This window comes from Solanum lycopersicum, chromosome 2, assembly GCF_036512215.1.
Source record: "Solanum lycopersicum chromosome 2, SLM_r2.1".
NCBI lineage: Eukaryota > Viridiplantae > Streptophyta > Magnoliopsida > Solanales > Solanaceae > Solanum > Solanum lycopersicum.
Window position 1 is genome coordinate 43,583,099 of NC_090801.1, and position 14,006 is coordinate 43,597,104.

General features: G+C 33.8%; 2 protein-coding genes and 1 long non-coding RNA gene across 4 annotated transcripts; all 3 read left to right on the forward strand.

Moving 5' to 3' along the window:
* The first annotated feature begins 529 nt into the window (after nt 1–529).
* Nucleotides 530–4,529, forward strand: LOC104645549 (uncharacterized). Of its 2 annotated transcripts, none has more exons than XR_739423.3 (3): nt 530–660; nt 3,600–3,664; nt 4,177–4,529. It is a non-coding gene; the product is annotated as an uncharacterized lncRNA (long non-coding RNA). The 2 variants fall into 2 exon arrangements; XR_002026796.2 differs by having other exon boundaries at nt 537–727.
* A 1,617-nt stretch (nt 4,530–6,146) lies between these two features.
* Nucleotides 6,147–6,640, forward strand: LOC138342055 (agamous-like MADS-box protein AGL29). The gene is made up of 2 exons (XM_069294238.1): nt 6,147–6,375; nt 6,486–6,640. Exons 1-2 carry the CDS (start codon nt 6,147–6,149, stop codon nt 6,638–6,640), a joined length of 384 nt encoding a protein of 127 aa, XP_069150339.1.
* Nucleotides 6,641–10,886: 4,246 nt separating this feature from the next.
* On the forward strand, nt 10,887–11,381 carry LOC138342056 (agamous-like MADS-box protein AGL29). The gene has a single exon (XM_069294239.1). The coding sequence runs from the start codon at nt 10,887–10,889 to the stop codon at nt 11,379–11,381; it is 495 nt and encodes a 164-aa protein (XP_069150340.1).
* The last annotated feature ends 2,625 nt before the right edge of the window (nt 11,382–14,006 follow it).

The window sequence follows — 14,006 nt, forward strand, 5'->3', positions numbered from 1 at the left end:
AATTATTAAAATATCTTTATGATATTTGAATTAACTATGAAAAATAATTAGACTTAAAAGACATTTTAAAAAGAGGGTGTAACACCCGGTATTCAGAAAAGGATAATGAACTAACATTCAAAACCTACCGATGCCATCCACAAGGACCACAGATGGTCCGTAGGTTTACCCACATACCGTAGGTGGGATTCGTGGATTGGCCACTCAAAAAGTTGTCCAGACTTAGGACCACGACTGGACCTATGAACCGTAGGGGTCCACAGACCTGGTCCAGGGGCCATGGTTCGTACCCCCAAAGATCAGGTCCCAAACCACCTAACCACGGATGTGCAGGACAGACCGTAGGTCCATCACGGTCCGTGATAGTGGTGTCGTGGGTCTCTGTTTGACAGTTATTTTTAGGGACAGTTAGATCTTTTCCTAATTAATTAATTAATTAATTCCTACACTATATCGTTTTGCCTATATTTAGAACCCCTATATAAGCCTTTTTACCCCAAATTCACCCCATTTAATTCATTTTTCCAATTCCCACAAAAGAAATTAAATCTCCTCCAAAATATTCTCTCTCTAAAAGCTTGAATAAGAAGAAAATGATTCAACATAGGGTTTCAAGCTAAGATTTCAATTACTCCATTGAAATAAGCAATTGGACTTGAGGTATGGTCGCTTTCATCCATGAAATCTCTTACATTCATGAAGTCCTCAAATTCCTCTATTCCAAAAGGTAGAATTCCCCAATTAGCTAGGGTTTTCTTCAATCGCCATGGATTCTGTTGATTATTTATGTTAATGATTGAATTATGTTTAAATATGCATGAATTGATGATTTACAATGCTTTTAAGATGTTTTCCCTATGAACCCATGCAAACCCCCATGTTTTCCCAAATTGTGATCATATGATGTGGGTTGTTGATTATGAAAGAGTAATTTTATGATCCAAAGCATGAAGTAATATAATTACATGAATTTTTGATAAAATTTCTATCTAAACCATGATTTCTATATTTTGTGATTGAAAGTAAACTTTGAATCTTGAATGGGCAAAGTATGAGTTTATGCATGATCTTCTGAAACCTATGCAAATGTTAAAGGGTGATTTGAGAGTAAAGTGTCAAATGATAATGTTTTATGTTGTGTTGTGAAAGACTACTCTCATAAACACACACTAGCATGATGTACATAGAAAATATTCTTAGGATAACGAGTATATATATGTAAGAAAATATTGTTCCATGGAAGTTATGGTTAACACACCAAGTGGATATTGACATTGAAATAGGAGCTCTCCGTTAAAAGAGGTCAGGTTTCTAGAAGAAGTCCCATGAGATGGAAGATCTCCCGTCAGTATACTCCGGTTTCTAGTATCAATATCCTCATTTCATAAATTAAGTGCCCTCATAGGATGATTAGCTAGTTCATCCACTTACGCTGCTAAAAGTTCTTGCTTTTACATTAGGCAAGTAGAACAATTCTTTTTGGTTTGGGGGACATCAGGTGATGATGTTATAGTTCCCATGGTCTCTAAGTTGATTAAGGATAATTTTCCACAACAAGATTATAGTGAACTAAGGTTACAGAAGAAATATCTCATATGTGTTTAAAGTGTTATTTAGCTTACATTGACCATGATATTATGACTTATGTTATCTTTACCTTTTTATATTATGTTTTACATAGTCAATTGCATGTTATGGAATGAAATGTATCTTTTAGCATATATTAAATGTTTTAATGCATAACTATCATACTTAGTGCATTTTTTTACTAACACATACTTTTCCCTACATTTTCTCCAAATGTTGGGTTCGATAGACAGGGTTCCCATTTTAGTGGCAAGATCTTGGACTTTGATTATTTCACGACTCAAAAACACTCATGATGACACTTGGCAATTCCAACCAATACAAGTGAGAATCAATCCAAAACCTACCGTTGCCATCCATAAGGACCACTGATGGTCCTTAGGTTTATCCACGTACCGTAAGTAGGGTTCGTGATTGGCCATTCAAAAAGTTGTCCAGGCTTAGGACCACGACTAGACCTACGGACCGTAGAGGTCCACAATCCGTGGTTTTGACCCCCAAAGATCAGTTCCCAGACCACCTAACTACAAATGTGCTGGACAGACCGTAGGTCCATCCGCGATCCGTGATAGTGGTGTCGTGTGGGTCACTGTTTGACAGTTATTTTTAGGGGCAGTTAGATCTTTTCCTAATTAATTAATTAATTCCTATACCATATCATTTTGCCTATATTTAGAACCCCTATATAAGCCTTTTTACATTAAATTCACCATATTTAATTCATTCTTCCAACTTTCACTAAAGAAATCAAATCTCCTCCGAAATATTCTCTCTCTTGAAAGCTTGAAGAAGAAGAAAATGATTCAACATAGGGTTTCAATCTAAAATATCAATTACTCCATTGAAGAGAAGCAATTGGACTTGTGGTATGGTAGGTTTCATCCATGAAATCTCATACCTTCATGGAGTCCCCAAATCCCTCTATTCCTAAAGGTAGAATTCCCTAGTTAGGTAGGGTTTTCTTCAATCGCCAAGGATTCTTTTCAATATTTATCTTAATGATTGAATTATGTTTAAATATTCATGAATTGGTGATTTACAATGCTTTTTTGATGTTTTCCTTATGAACCCATGCAAGCCCCCATGTCATATGATGTGAGTTGTTGATTATGAAATTGGAATTTTATGATCCAAAGAATGAAGTAATATAATTACATGAATTTCTGAAAAAATCCCTATCTAAACCATGATTTCTAGAATTTGTGATTGAAAGTAAACTTTGAATCTTGAAAACTTTGAATCTTGAATGGGCAAAGTATGAGTTTATGCCTGATCTTATGAAACCTATGCGAATGTTAAAGGGTGATTTGAGAGTTAAGTGTCAAATAATGATGTTTTATTTTATGTTGTGAAAGACTATCCTCATAAACACACACTAGCATGATATACATAGAAAGGATTCTTAGGATAACGAGTATATATAAGTAAGAAAATATTGGTCCAAGGAAGTTATGGTTAACACACCAAGTGGATATTGACATTGAAATAGGAGCTCTCCCGTTAATAGAGGTCGGGTTTATAGAAGAAGTCTCATTAGATGGAAGCTCCCCCGTTAGTGTACTCCGGTTTCTAATATCAATATCCTCATTTCATAAATTAAGTGCCCTAATAGGATGATTAGCTAGTTCATCCACTTAAGCTGCTAGAAGTTCTTGCTTTTACCTTAGGCAAGTAGAACAATTCTTTTTGGTTTGGGGGACATCAGGTGATGATGTTATAGTTCCCATCGTCTCTAAGTTGATTAAGGATAATTTTCCACAACAAGATTATAGTGAACTAAGGTTACAGAATAAATATCTCATATGTGTTTAAAGTTTTATTTAGCTTGCATTGACCATGATATTATGACTTGTGTTATATTTACTTTTTTATGTTATGTTTTACTTAGTCAATTGCATGTTATGGAATGAAATGTCTCTTTTAGCATATTTTAAATGTTTTAATGCATAACTATCATACTTAGTGCATTTTTTACCAACACATACTTTTCCCTACATTTTCTCCAAATGTAGGGTCCGATAGACAGGATTCCCATTTTAGTGGCAAGATCTTGGACTTTGATTCTTTCCCGAGCTTGGTGAGTACTTATAATGCGAGGACTAATTACTTTCGTTTTAGTTTCTCTTTTGTTTTTATTTTTTGTTTTGGACAGGATATATTGGCTACGCCTAATTTCGTTGGATTGTAATAGATGTCTATGTTGTGACATATTGTTAGACTCCCCGCTTTTCTAAAAAAATATTTTGTACTTAAGATGATTGTTTACTCTTTATTGTTCTATTTCTTAAGTTGTGAAAGCTAAGTGGCTTGTATGGAGTCCTTCGGGGTTCTATACTCCATGTTACATCTAGGGTGTTGCCCTGGGTCGTGACAAACTTGGTAATCAGAGCATAAGGTTTAGAACGGTCATAATATGTCTCATAAGCCGCGTCTAGTAGAGTCTTGTTCATGAGTGTGAAGAGAGGCACATTTATGATGAGAGGCTTCAAGATTATTAGGAAACTTCACTTCTTTCATTACTCTAAAGTCATGATATAGAGTTTGACTCTGTAAATTCTCTCTCCTAATACTTAGCTTATGCTCTTCAAGATAAGTCTACTCGAAGGGCTTACTCTAAAAAGAATGTGAGGAAGAATTTGGAACATGAAGCTCCTCCTCATTCTTTGGTCGATCCCTTGGCCGAACAAGTTACAAATGCGGAGTTTAGATTGAATTTTTAAGTGTTGGCTCAAGCCGTGACGTCCCAAGCCAATAGAGAGGTGGTAGTTCCTGTGAAGGAAGAACTTCTTACACTAGTAAAGTGTTTGATGAAATATCAGAAATAATTAAGTAATTTTCTGTTTTAAATGTTAAGATGATATTACTTTTGGATAACTGATCTTGCACATGATTTATGCACCTATGTACATCTTTAAAATAATGTAAACAAGCCTTAACAGGAATATATCATCAATTATATAGTTTATATGTTATTTATTGAGTAGGCATTAGTGTCTAAAAGGGTGTTTGAATTGAATTAAAAGCTGATTAAACCTACACTTAAGTCAGTTTTAAACATTTGGAAGTGTTTGTCAAATATATAAAAAATAACTTTAATTATCTAAATGAAATAAAATTAGTGAGGAAGTGCTTGACAAGAACAAAAATTACTTAAAATAAGTTAAAAACCAAAAGTAGGTCCCACCATACTTTTATTTTTTGGCTTAAAAGTTATTTCAAATTGACTTTTTATTATTGAATTAAAAACTACTTGTAAGTCAATACAAACGGGCGCTAAGTCATTCAAATAAAGACGTTAAAATATTTGATGATGTACATACGGATAAATGAATTTTAGTTTTAGCATAAAAATTGAAATAGAATTGTATAATCTTTTTTTTAAAAAAACATGAACTTTCAGTTTTTTTCTTCTCAAAATGGTGAATTTATGGAAAGTCGGCGAGTGCACTCCTACACATACTATGATGAAGTAATTATAATATTTACTATTTGTTTTTGACGTATACATAAAAAAATTAGCCACATATATCTATTAACATTTTGAAGTATGTAAAGTTATATTTATTTTAAGATTTATTATACCAAGGTTTGTCAATGTAATAGATAATCTTTTTTGCCTTTATAAAATTTCTTCATATTTAAACTTACTGTTAATTTTTCACAGAGGAAAAATACGTGAACCACATCATATATTTGTTCTAAAATGACAAATAGTAAAAGTGGCTTTGTGGTATAGCAAGTAATTGTACGAGCAAGGAGAAAATTAGGAACGTCAGTTGCTAAATATTTTAAGATTTATAAATTGATTGAGTTCAAAACATTGAGAAGACGATATACAATCTATGGGATAAGATTCAATGGTAAGTAGAAGCAACACAAATTACTTTGATCTGTGCATGTATACATATTTGAAATGTATTCTGTAATAATTTTATCATTTTTGTATATGTCTTATGCTTGTGTGAATGATACTAGCATATAAGCGTATCCTTCATCACCAAATGACAATGTAAAACATCGACAACTTGAAAATATGATGTGTATATGTACGTGTATATATAATTACACCCACGCACACACAAGCATTGTTTCTTTTTTATTTGCCTTTAAATTCAATTAGACATTATTACCTTGCAACTTTATAATTTTTTATTTAGTTACAAGGTAACCTTGTAATAGAATCACATAATATGAAAATATAGACTCATAATATGAATGTGATAGTAGACCCATATTATGAATACATTAAACAAATCTAAAAACACACTTGAAAGCAAACATCATAGAAAGACCCATATAATGTGAAAGCATTAAATAAACAGATACACTCGTAATATGAAAGTATTAAGTAAACATTACAATACACGTGATAGCTAGAATCATTAAAAGAAAGCATTGCAATACTCGTGAGAAGTACACTCACACATCTACTATAAATTTTACAAGTGTTTCTCTTGAAATTGCTCAGCCTTATTCAATAGAAATATATTACTGTCTTCTTCATATCATTTTCTTTTGGTATGGAAAATGAGACTAAAAAAGGTAAGAAAAAAATTGAAATGAAGCTTATCGAGTCTGAGAGAGCACGTGCTGTGAGTTTCTCAAAAAGAAAAAAAACTTTGTTTGAGGATGCAAAGAAGTTTGCAACTCAAACCGGTGCAGATGTTGCTGTGATGCTCTTTTCACCAGGTGGAAAACCATATTCCTGTGGTTCCACAAGCGTAGAAGATATAATTGAAAATTTTCTCAAAATGAAAGTGGCGGACCCCCGGCGTCATTATGCTGAGGGTGAATCAAAGGTTTTGAGGAATTGAAAGATCTTCATAAAGAATTGCAAACTTGTAACGAGAAAGAAAAAAAACGAGTACTAATGCATAAGATTCTGCACCCTGGATCAGAAATACCTCAAGATAAACATATGGAGGAGCAGAAGTTGGCATTGAAGTTGCGGGTAGGGAATATTAAAAAAGAAACACTAAATTCTATTTTGAAGGAGCATATGAAATTTGATTTAAATGTTGCCCTTGATCCGGAAGATGAGGAGGAATATTGAAGTCAGGAGTATCATGGAATTTATAATTGGAGTTAATAAAATTGAAGCTATGCTTAGAAAAGATTTAACTAGAGATTGAGTCTTCTATCATGAACATTTGTTGTCTTTTTAATGAAGTCACTTGTTGTTAGTAATGAATTATCAATCTATATGAGGTTTTATGTAACGACCTATTTAGTCATTTTGAGCAGGTAGAATTACTTTTTTTAATAACTGACAATGTCGACGGATCCCACGACGGACCGTCATGGTCACGACGGACCGTCGAGGGTCGTCGTGCCAAAACACTTAAACTCTGAAATTTGGGTACGGGGAATCAACTCTCTGAACTTCGCAACGGAAAAGCAGCACGGACTTTCGTAGGCACGACGGACCGTCATAGAGCTCTTTAATGAATTCGACTCTCCGAACTCTGTGATGACCCTGTAGGACAGACCGTCGCAGGCACGACGGGCCGTCACGAGCTGCGTAACCTTGACTGGGTCGGATTTCTGCTAAAGTTTTAAAGGGGTGTTTTGGACTATATATGACAAACTGTATGAAATTAGTGGGTAAGTTTAATAACTTATTTACTTGGGGGTTAAAGGAGGTAACCTTAAAATAAATAATGGGTTACTTTTATCTCTTTGATACTTGATTATATGATAATTAGGGTAAAAAGAAAATGAGAAAGAAGAGAGGGGAGAACGAGCGAGAAACAGAGAGAAGCGAAGAGGAAAGCAGAGGCTTTGAGAAGTAGCTTGCTTGATCACAATTCTTCGGTGGAGGTAGGTTATGGTTTATGCTATTCGTAGTAAACTCTAAATAGCGATTGATATGTGTTGGGTGGTATTGTAACGTCTTCTATATACTTAATTGTGTTGTTGCATGTTGTGATTATGTAAATGGTGATGTATTATAATGATGATACTGTGGAATCTTAAAAACCTTAAATCCACTCTATTAATGATGATGTCTTGATATAAAAGAAGGCTTGATGAACTAAAAGAATTAGGTTAATGGATCGGGTGTCATGAACCGACACGTAGAATTAGGGGATCAGGTGTCACAAACCGACACGTAGAATTAGGGGATCGGGTGTCACGAACCGACACGTAGTATTAGGGGATCGGGTGTCACGAACCGACACGTAGTATTAGGGGATCGGGTGTCACGAACCGACACGTAGTATTAGGGGATCGGAGTGTCACGTTCCGACACAAGAGGAGTAAAGGGATTGAATCTGGAATTATGTAAATGTAATTAAATTCAAAGAACCTATTTCCTAAATGAGTATGGTGTGGAGGCTTGAGACCTCATGGGTGCGTTTGTGGTTGTTATCAATGATTCTTGTACTTGTTGTTGTCACCTGTTAAGTATTATGGTTGATTTTATGTTATTATTCGATATATATTTCTTTCTATTTTGAGTTGGCCGACGATACCTACTCAGTACTTGTGCCTTGTACTGACCCCTACTTGTATGTTTCTCTTTGTTAATTGTGGAGTGCAGCAAACGTACCATCGACTTCGACTCGTCCGCAACTCTAGCCAGTCTCCAGCAGATCAGAATTCAGGGTGAGCTACTGTTCCTAGCTTGTGCTGGATTCTCTCCTTCACGTCTTGATGTCTTGAAGTTCGGACAGGGACATTCTTTTACTTGTTTTAGTTTCTTAAATACTCTTAGACTTAGAATTTGAGGATAGATGTTCTTGGTGTGATGACTTCCAGATTTTGGGGATAGTAATTGATAAATTTTAGAAGTTATTAATTGTTTTCGTTAATGAGTTTTAAGTCTTCCGCATTATATTCTGTTTATTATGGCTGAAATGTTGGGGTTTAGATTTGTTGGTTCGCTCACATAGGAGGATAAGTGTGGGTGCCACTCGCGGCTCATTTTGGGTCGTGACAAACTTGGTATCAGAGCATTAGGTTCGTTGGTCTCATCACACAAGAATGAGTCTAGTAGAGTCTTGAGGAACGGTAGGGGGACGCCTTTACTTTTCTTTGAGAGGCTATAGGACTTTAGGAAAACTCCATTCTTTCTTTCTTTCGTGCTATTACTTGGATCCAATTGGTATCTGGGTGATACAAATTGGTATCTGACCATCTTCACTCTATTTCGCAGATGGTTAGAACTAGAGAACCGACTGCGCCAACATCAACACCGGCAAGACAGGGTGCGTCTGAGCCAGCCACTGGGGCTGTAGCTCGAAGAGGAAAAGTGGCAAGAGGCCGTGGTAGAGGTCGCGGGAGGACGTCCTTTAGAATAAGAGGACAAGCACCTGGACCAGCTAGTACTAGGGCGGTGACTCCTCCACCGACTGAGGAAGTAGTATGAGAGGGTGAGGAAGGGGAGAATGAGCAAGCACAAGATGAGGAATTCCCACCCCAACTTACCCCAGAGATGATTAACCAGGTTCTTGCTTATCTTAGCGGGTTATCTGATCAAGGCCAGACACCTCCAGTGTTTTCTGCACCAGCACCTCAGGTTCCGAGAGTACAACATGCAGTTGCTGTGGCTCCCCGCATGGATGCCTCATTGGAAATGAGCACTTTTCCTAAGTGATTTATGCACCTATCTACATCTTTAAAATAATGTAAACAAGCCTCACCAGGAATATATCATCAATTATATAGTTTATATGTTATTTATTGAGTAGGCATTAGTGTCTAAAAGGGTGTTTGAATTGAATTAAAAGCTGATTAAACCTACATTCAAGTCAGTTTTAAACATTTGGAAGTGTTTGTCAAATATAAAAAAAATAAATTTAATTATCTAATAAACGAAATAAAATTAGTGAGGAAGTGCTTGACAAGAACAAAAATTACTTAAAATAAGTTTAGAATGACTTAAAATAAGTCAAAAACCAAAAGTAGGTCTCAGCATACTTTTATTTTTTGGCTCAAAAGTTATTTCAACTTGACTTTTTATTATTAAATTAAAAACTACTTGTAAGTCAATACAAACGGGCGCTGAGTCATTCAAATAAATACGTTAAAATATTTGATGATGTACATACGGATAAATGAATTTTAGTTTTAGCATAAAAATTGAAATAGAATTGTATAATCTTTTTTTTAAAAAAACATGAACTTTCAGTTTTTTTCTTCTCAAAATGGTGAATTTATGGAAAGTCGGTGAGTGCACTCCTACACATACTATGATGAAGTAATTATAATATTTACTATTTGTTTTTGACGTATACATTAAAAATTTAGCCACATATATCTATTAACATTGTGAAGTATGTAAAGTTATATTTATTTTAAGATTTATCATACTAAGGTTTGTCAAAGTAATAGATAATCTTTTTTGCCTTTATCAAATTTCTTCATATTTAAACTTACCGTTGATTTTTCACTGAGGAAAAATACGTGAACCACATCATATATTTGTTCTAAAATGACAAATAGTAAAAGTGGGCTTTGTGGTATAGCAAATAATTGTACGAGCAAGGAGAAAATTAGGAACGTCGGTCGCTAAATATTTTAAGAAATAAAAATTGATTGATCTCAAAACATTGAGAAGATGATATACAATCTATGGGATAAGATTCAATGGTAAGTAGAAGCAGCACAAATTACTTTGATCTGTGCATTTTATTTTGCCAATATACATATTTGAAATGTATCCTCTAATAACTTTATCATTTTTGTATATATGTCTTATGCTTGTGTGAATGATACTAGCATATAAGCCTATCCTTCATCACCAAATGACAATGTAAAACATCGACTACTTGAAAATATAATGTGTATATGTACGTGTACACACACACACACACACAAGCATTCTTTCTTTTTTGTTTGCCTCTAAATTCAATTGGATATTATTACCTTGCAACTTTATAATTTTTTATTTAGTTACAAGGTAACCTTGTAATAGAATCACATATATGAAATTATAGACTCATAATATGAATGTGATAGTAGACCCATATTATGAATACATTAAACAAATCTAAAAACACACATGAAAGCAAACGTCATAGAAAGACCCATATAATGTGAAAGCATTAAATAAACAGATACATTCGTAATATGAAAGTATTAAGTAAACATGATAATACACGTGATAGCTAGAATCATAACAAGAAAGCATTGCAATACTCGTGAGAAGTACACTCACACATCTACTATAAATTTCACAAGTGTTTCTCTTGAAATTGCTCAGCCTTATTCAATAGAAATATATTACTGTCTTCTTCCTATCATTTTCTTTTGCAATGGAAAATGTGACTAAAAAAGGTAAGCAAAAAATTGAAATGAAGCTTATCGAGTCTGAGAGAGCACGTGCTGTGAGTTTCTCAAAAAGAAAAAAAACTTTGTTTGAGGATGCAAAGAAGTTTGCAACTCAGACCGGTGCAGATGTTGCTGTGATGCTCTTTTCACCAGGTGGAAAACCATATTCCTGTGGTTCCACAAGTGTAGAAGAGATAACTGAAAATTTTTTCAAAATGAAAGTGGAGGACCCCCGGCGTCATTATGCTGAGGGTGAATTTAAAGGTTTTGAGGAATTAAAAGATCTTCATAAAGAATTGCAAACTTGTAACGAGAAAGAAAAAAAACGAGTACTAATGCATAAGATTCTGCACCCTGGATCAGAAATACCTCAAGATAAACATATGGAGGAGCAGAAGTTGGCATTGAAGTTGCGGGTAGAGAATATTAAAAAAGAAACACTAAATTCTATTTTGAAGGAGCATATGAAATTTGATTTAAATGTTGCCCCTAATCCAGAAGATGAGGAGGAATATTGAAGTCAGGAGTATCATGGAATTTATAATTGGAGTTAATAAAATTGAAGCTATGCTTAGAAAAGATTTAACTAGAGATTGAGTCTTCTATCATGAACATTTGTTGTCTTTTTAATGAAGTCACTTGTTGTTAGTAATGAATTATCAATCTATATGAGGTTTTATATTAAAAAAAATAAAAGGTCATGAATTTCTTATGTTACTAAGTCGGTTTTTTTCATCCTCAGTGATGCTTTGTGTTGCCTAAATTTATAAATTAATTGAATTTTTTTAGTAACTAGTCAATATTGTGAAAGTGATAAATCAAAGAAAACTCTCATACACTCGTTAAATTTTCTTTTATGTTTTTATCTTCGACAAAATTAGTGCATTTACATTTTACATCTAGGCTAGCTCTCTGTGAGATGGTGAAATCTCTCTAATATGGATGTATCTTCATCTATTTACATTAGAAGAGATGTATTGGAAAGGACAATAAGAAAACTTAACTTGAACAACGTTTTCATTGAAAAACCTTTTTTTTTAGGATCCGACAACTTATATAGGAACTTTTCAAATATCAATTGACTCTAATGGCATATTCGATATTACAAGAGAAGTCGGATCTTATTTTTAACATGATAAGCATATATATTGAACTAAAGTATCTATTTTTTTTGCCACAAGCTCATACATAAAAAAGGTTCCTTTCGTGTATGATACAAAAAAAAATTTCTCAAGTACATTAGCCTTAGAGAATAGTTTTCCAAATTCAACTTAATTCTTTTCTGGATCCAATTTTGTGTAACGTCGATTACTAAATTAGCAATTTAGGTATAAATTATCTTACTGTAAAACTACCTCTTAAAAAAAGTAGTTCTTGCATAATAATTTTAAAATTATTACATAAGAACCCATTAATTCTATGTGTTACGATCTCCGCCTAACTAATATCTTCATTTAAATGGTAAAAATAAGTAAATAAATCCGCTCTAATTCACCCCTCTAATAGTTCCAATAATAAATTTGAGGTTTTTGTGCATAGAAGTTACTTACTCCTTTTGTCAGACACATCCCAAATAGTTAACTCTTTTTTATACAGTGTTGTTTCCTATCAACAATTGAGCATAATAATTTTGATTTTTGAAGAGAAATACACATACGTTATAACTAGTATATATAACATCTACTCAATAATAATCTAACAAAACATTATTTAGGGAAATAATTTCTATGAATTGTAATTGTGGTATTAGTTGATATTTTATGAAATAAAAAATTCATTCCTAAAAGATCACATGTTTTTATTCTACTAGATATATGTCGTCCGTATGAGCATAGGTCTAACAATATGTCCGTGTGTATGAAATATTTTTGCTGGAATGTAAATTTAGAATATCTACAGGATATATATACACATAGATTTTTGCACTGTTTATGCATATTTATTTACACATTTATATAATTACATCTAGTAGTCATCTTGTTTTGGATATCTATTATAGTAGTTGAGTGGATGGTAGATAGTGTAGTAGCCATGATAAATCAAGATGTATGTATTCTTATTTGTCTTAAAATCCAAACTTTCAAAAGACAGTGCAGGAACAAAGAAATTAGTATAATTTTTATTTAGTCTACAAACTTCCTCGAATAGATAAGCAAGTGGAAAGATAAGGGGCTTGCATGAAATTGGTAGTAACTTATCACAACTCAAAAACACTCATGATGACACTTGGCTATTCCTACCAATACAAGTGAGAATCAATCCAAAACCTACCGTTGCCATCCATAAGGACCACTGATGGTTCTTAGGTTTACCCACGTACCGTAGGTGGGGTTCGTGATTGGCCATACAAAAAGTTGTCCAGGCTTAGAACCGCGACTGGACCTACGGACTGTAGGGGTCCACAATCCATGGTTCTGACTCCCAATGATCAGATCCCAGACCACCTAACCACGGATGTGCTGGACAGACCGTAGGTCCAGTCGCGATCCGTGATAGTGGTGTCATGTGGGTCACTGTTTGACTGTTATTTTCAGGGGCAGTTAGATATTTTCCTAATTAATTAATTAATTCCTATACTATATCATTTTGCCTATATTTAGAACCCCCATATAACCCTTTTTACTTTAAATTCACCATATTTAATTCATTCTTCCAACATTCACTAAAGAAATAAAACTTCCTCCGAAATATTCTCTCTCTAGAAAGCTTGAAGAAGAAGAAAATGATTCAACATAGGGTTTCAATCTACGATATATATTACTCCATTGAAGAGAAGCAAGTGGACTTGTGGTATGGTAGGTTTCATCCATGAAATCTCATACCTTCATGGAGTCCCCAAATCCCTCTATTCCTAAAGGTAGAATTTCCCTAGTTAGGTAGGGTTTTCTTCAATCGCCAAGGATTCTTTTCAATATTTATCTTAATGATTGAATTATGTTTAAATATTCATGAGTTGATGATTTACAATGCTTCTTTGATGTTTTCCCTATGTACCCATGCAAACCCCCATGTCATATGATGTGGATTGTTGATTATGATTGGAATTTTATGATCTAAAGAATGAAGTAATATAATTACATGAATTTCTGAAAAAATCCCTATCTAAACCATGATTTCTAGAATTTGTGATTGAAAGTAAACTT

What these genes read in the sequence shown, in the direction of transcription:
- LOC138342056 (XM_069294239.1), top strand. Translation starts at nt 10,887, where the DNA reads ATGAAGCTTATCGAGTCTGAGAGAGCACGTGCTGTGAGTTTCTCAAAA.
- LOC138342055 (XM_069294238.1), top strand. Translation starts at nt 6,147, where the DNA reads ATGAAGCTTATCGAGTCTGAGAGAGCACGTGCTGTGAGTTTCTCAAAA. An exon ending in CCGGCGTCATTATGCTGAGG is followed by an intron (nt 6,376 to 6,485) that starts GTGAATCAAAGG and finishes ACCCTGGATCAG; the next exon opens with AAATACCTCAAGATAAACAT.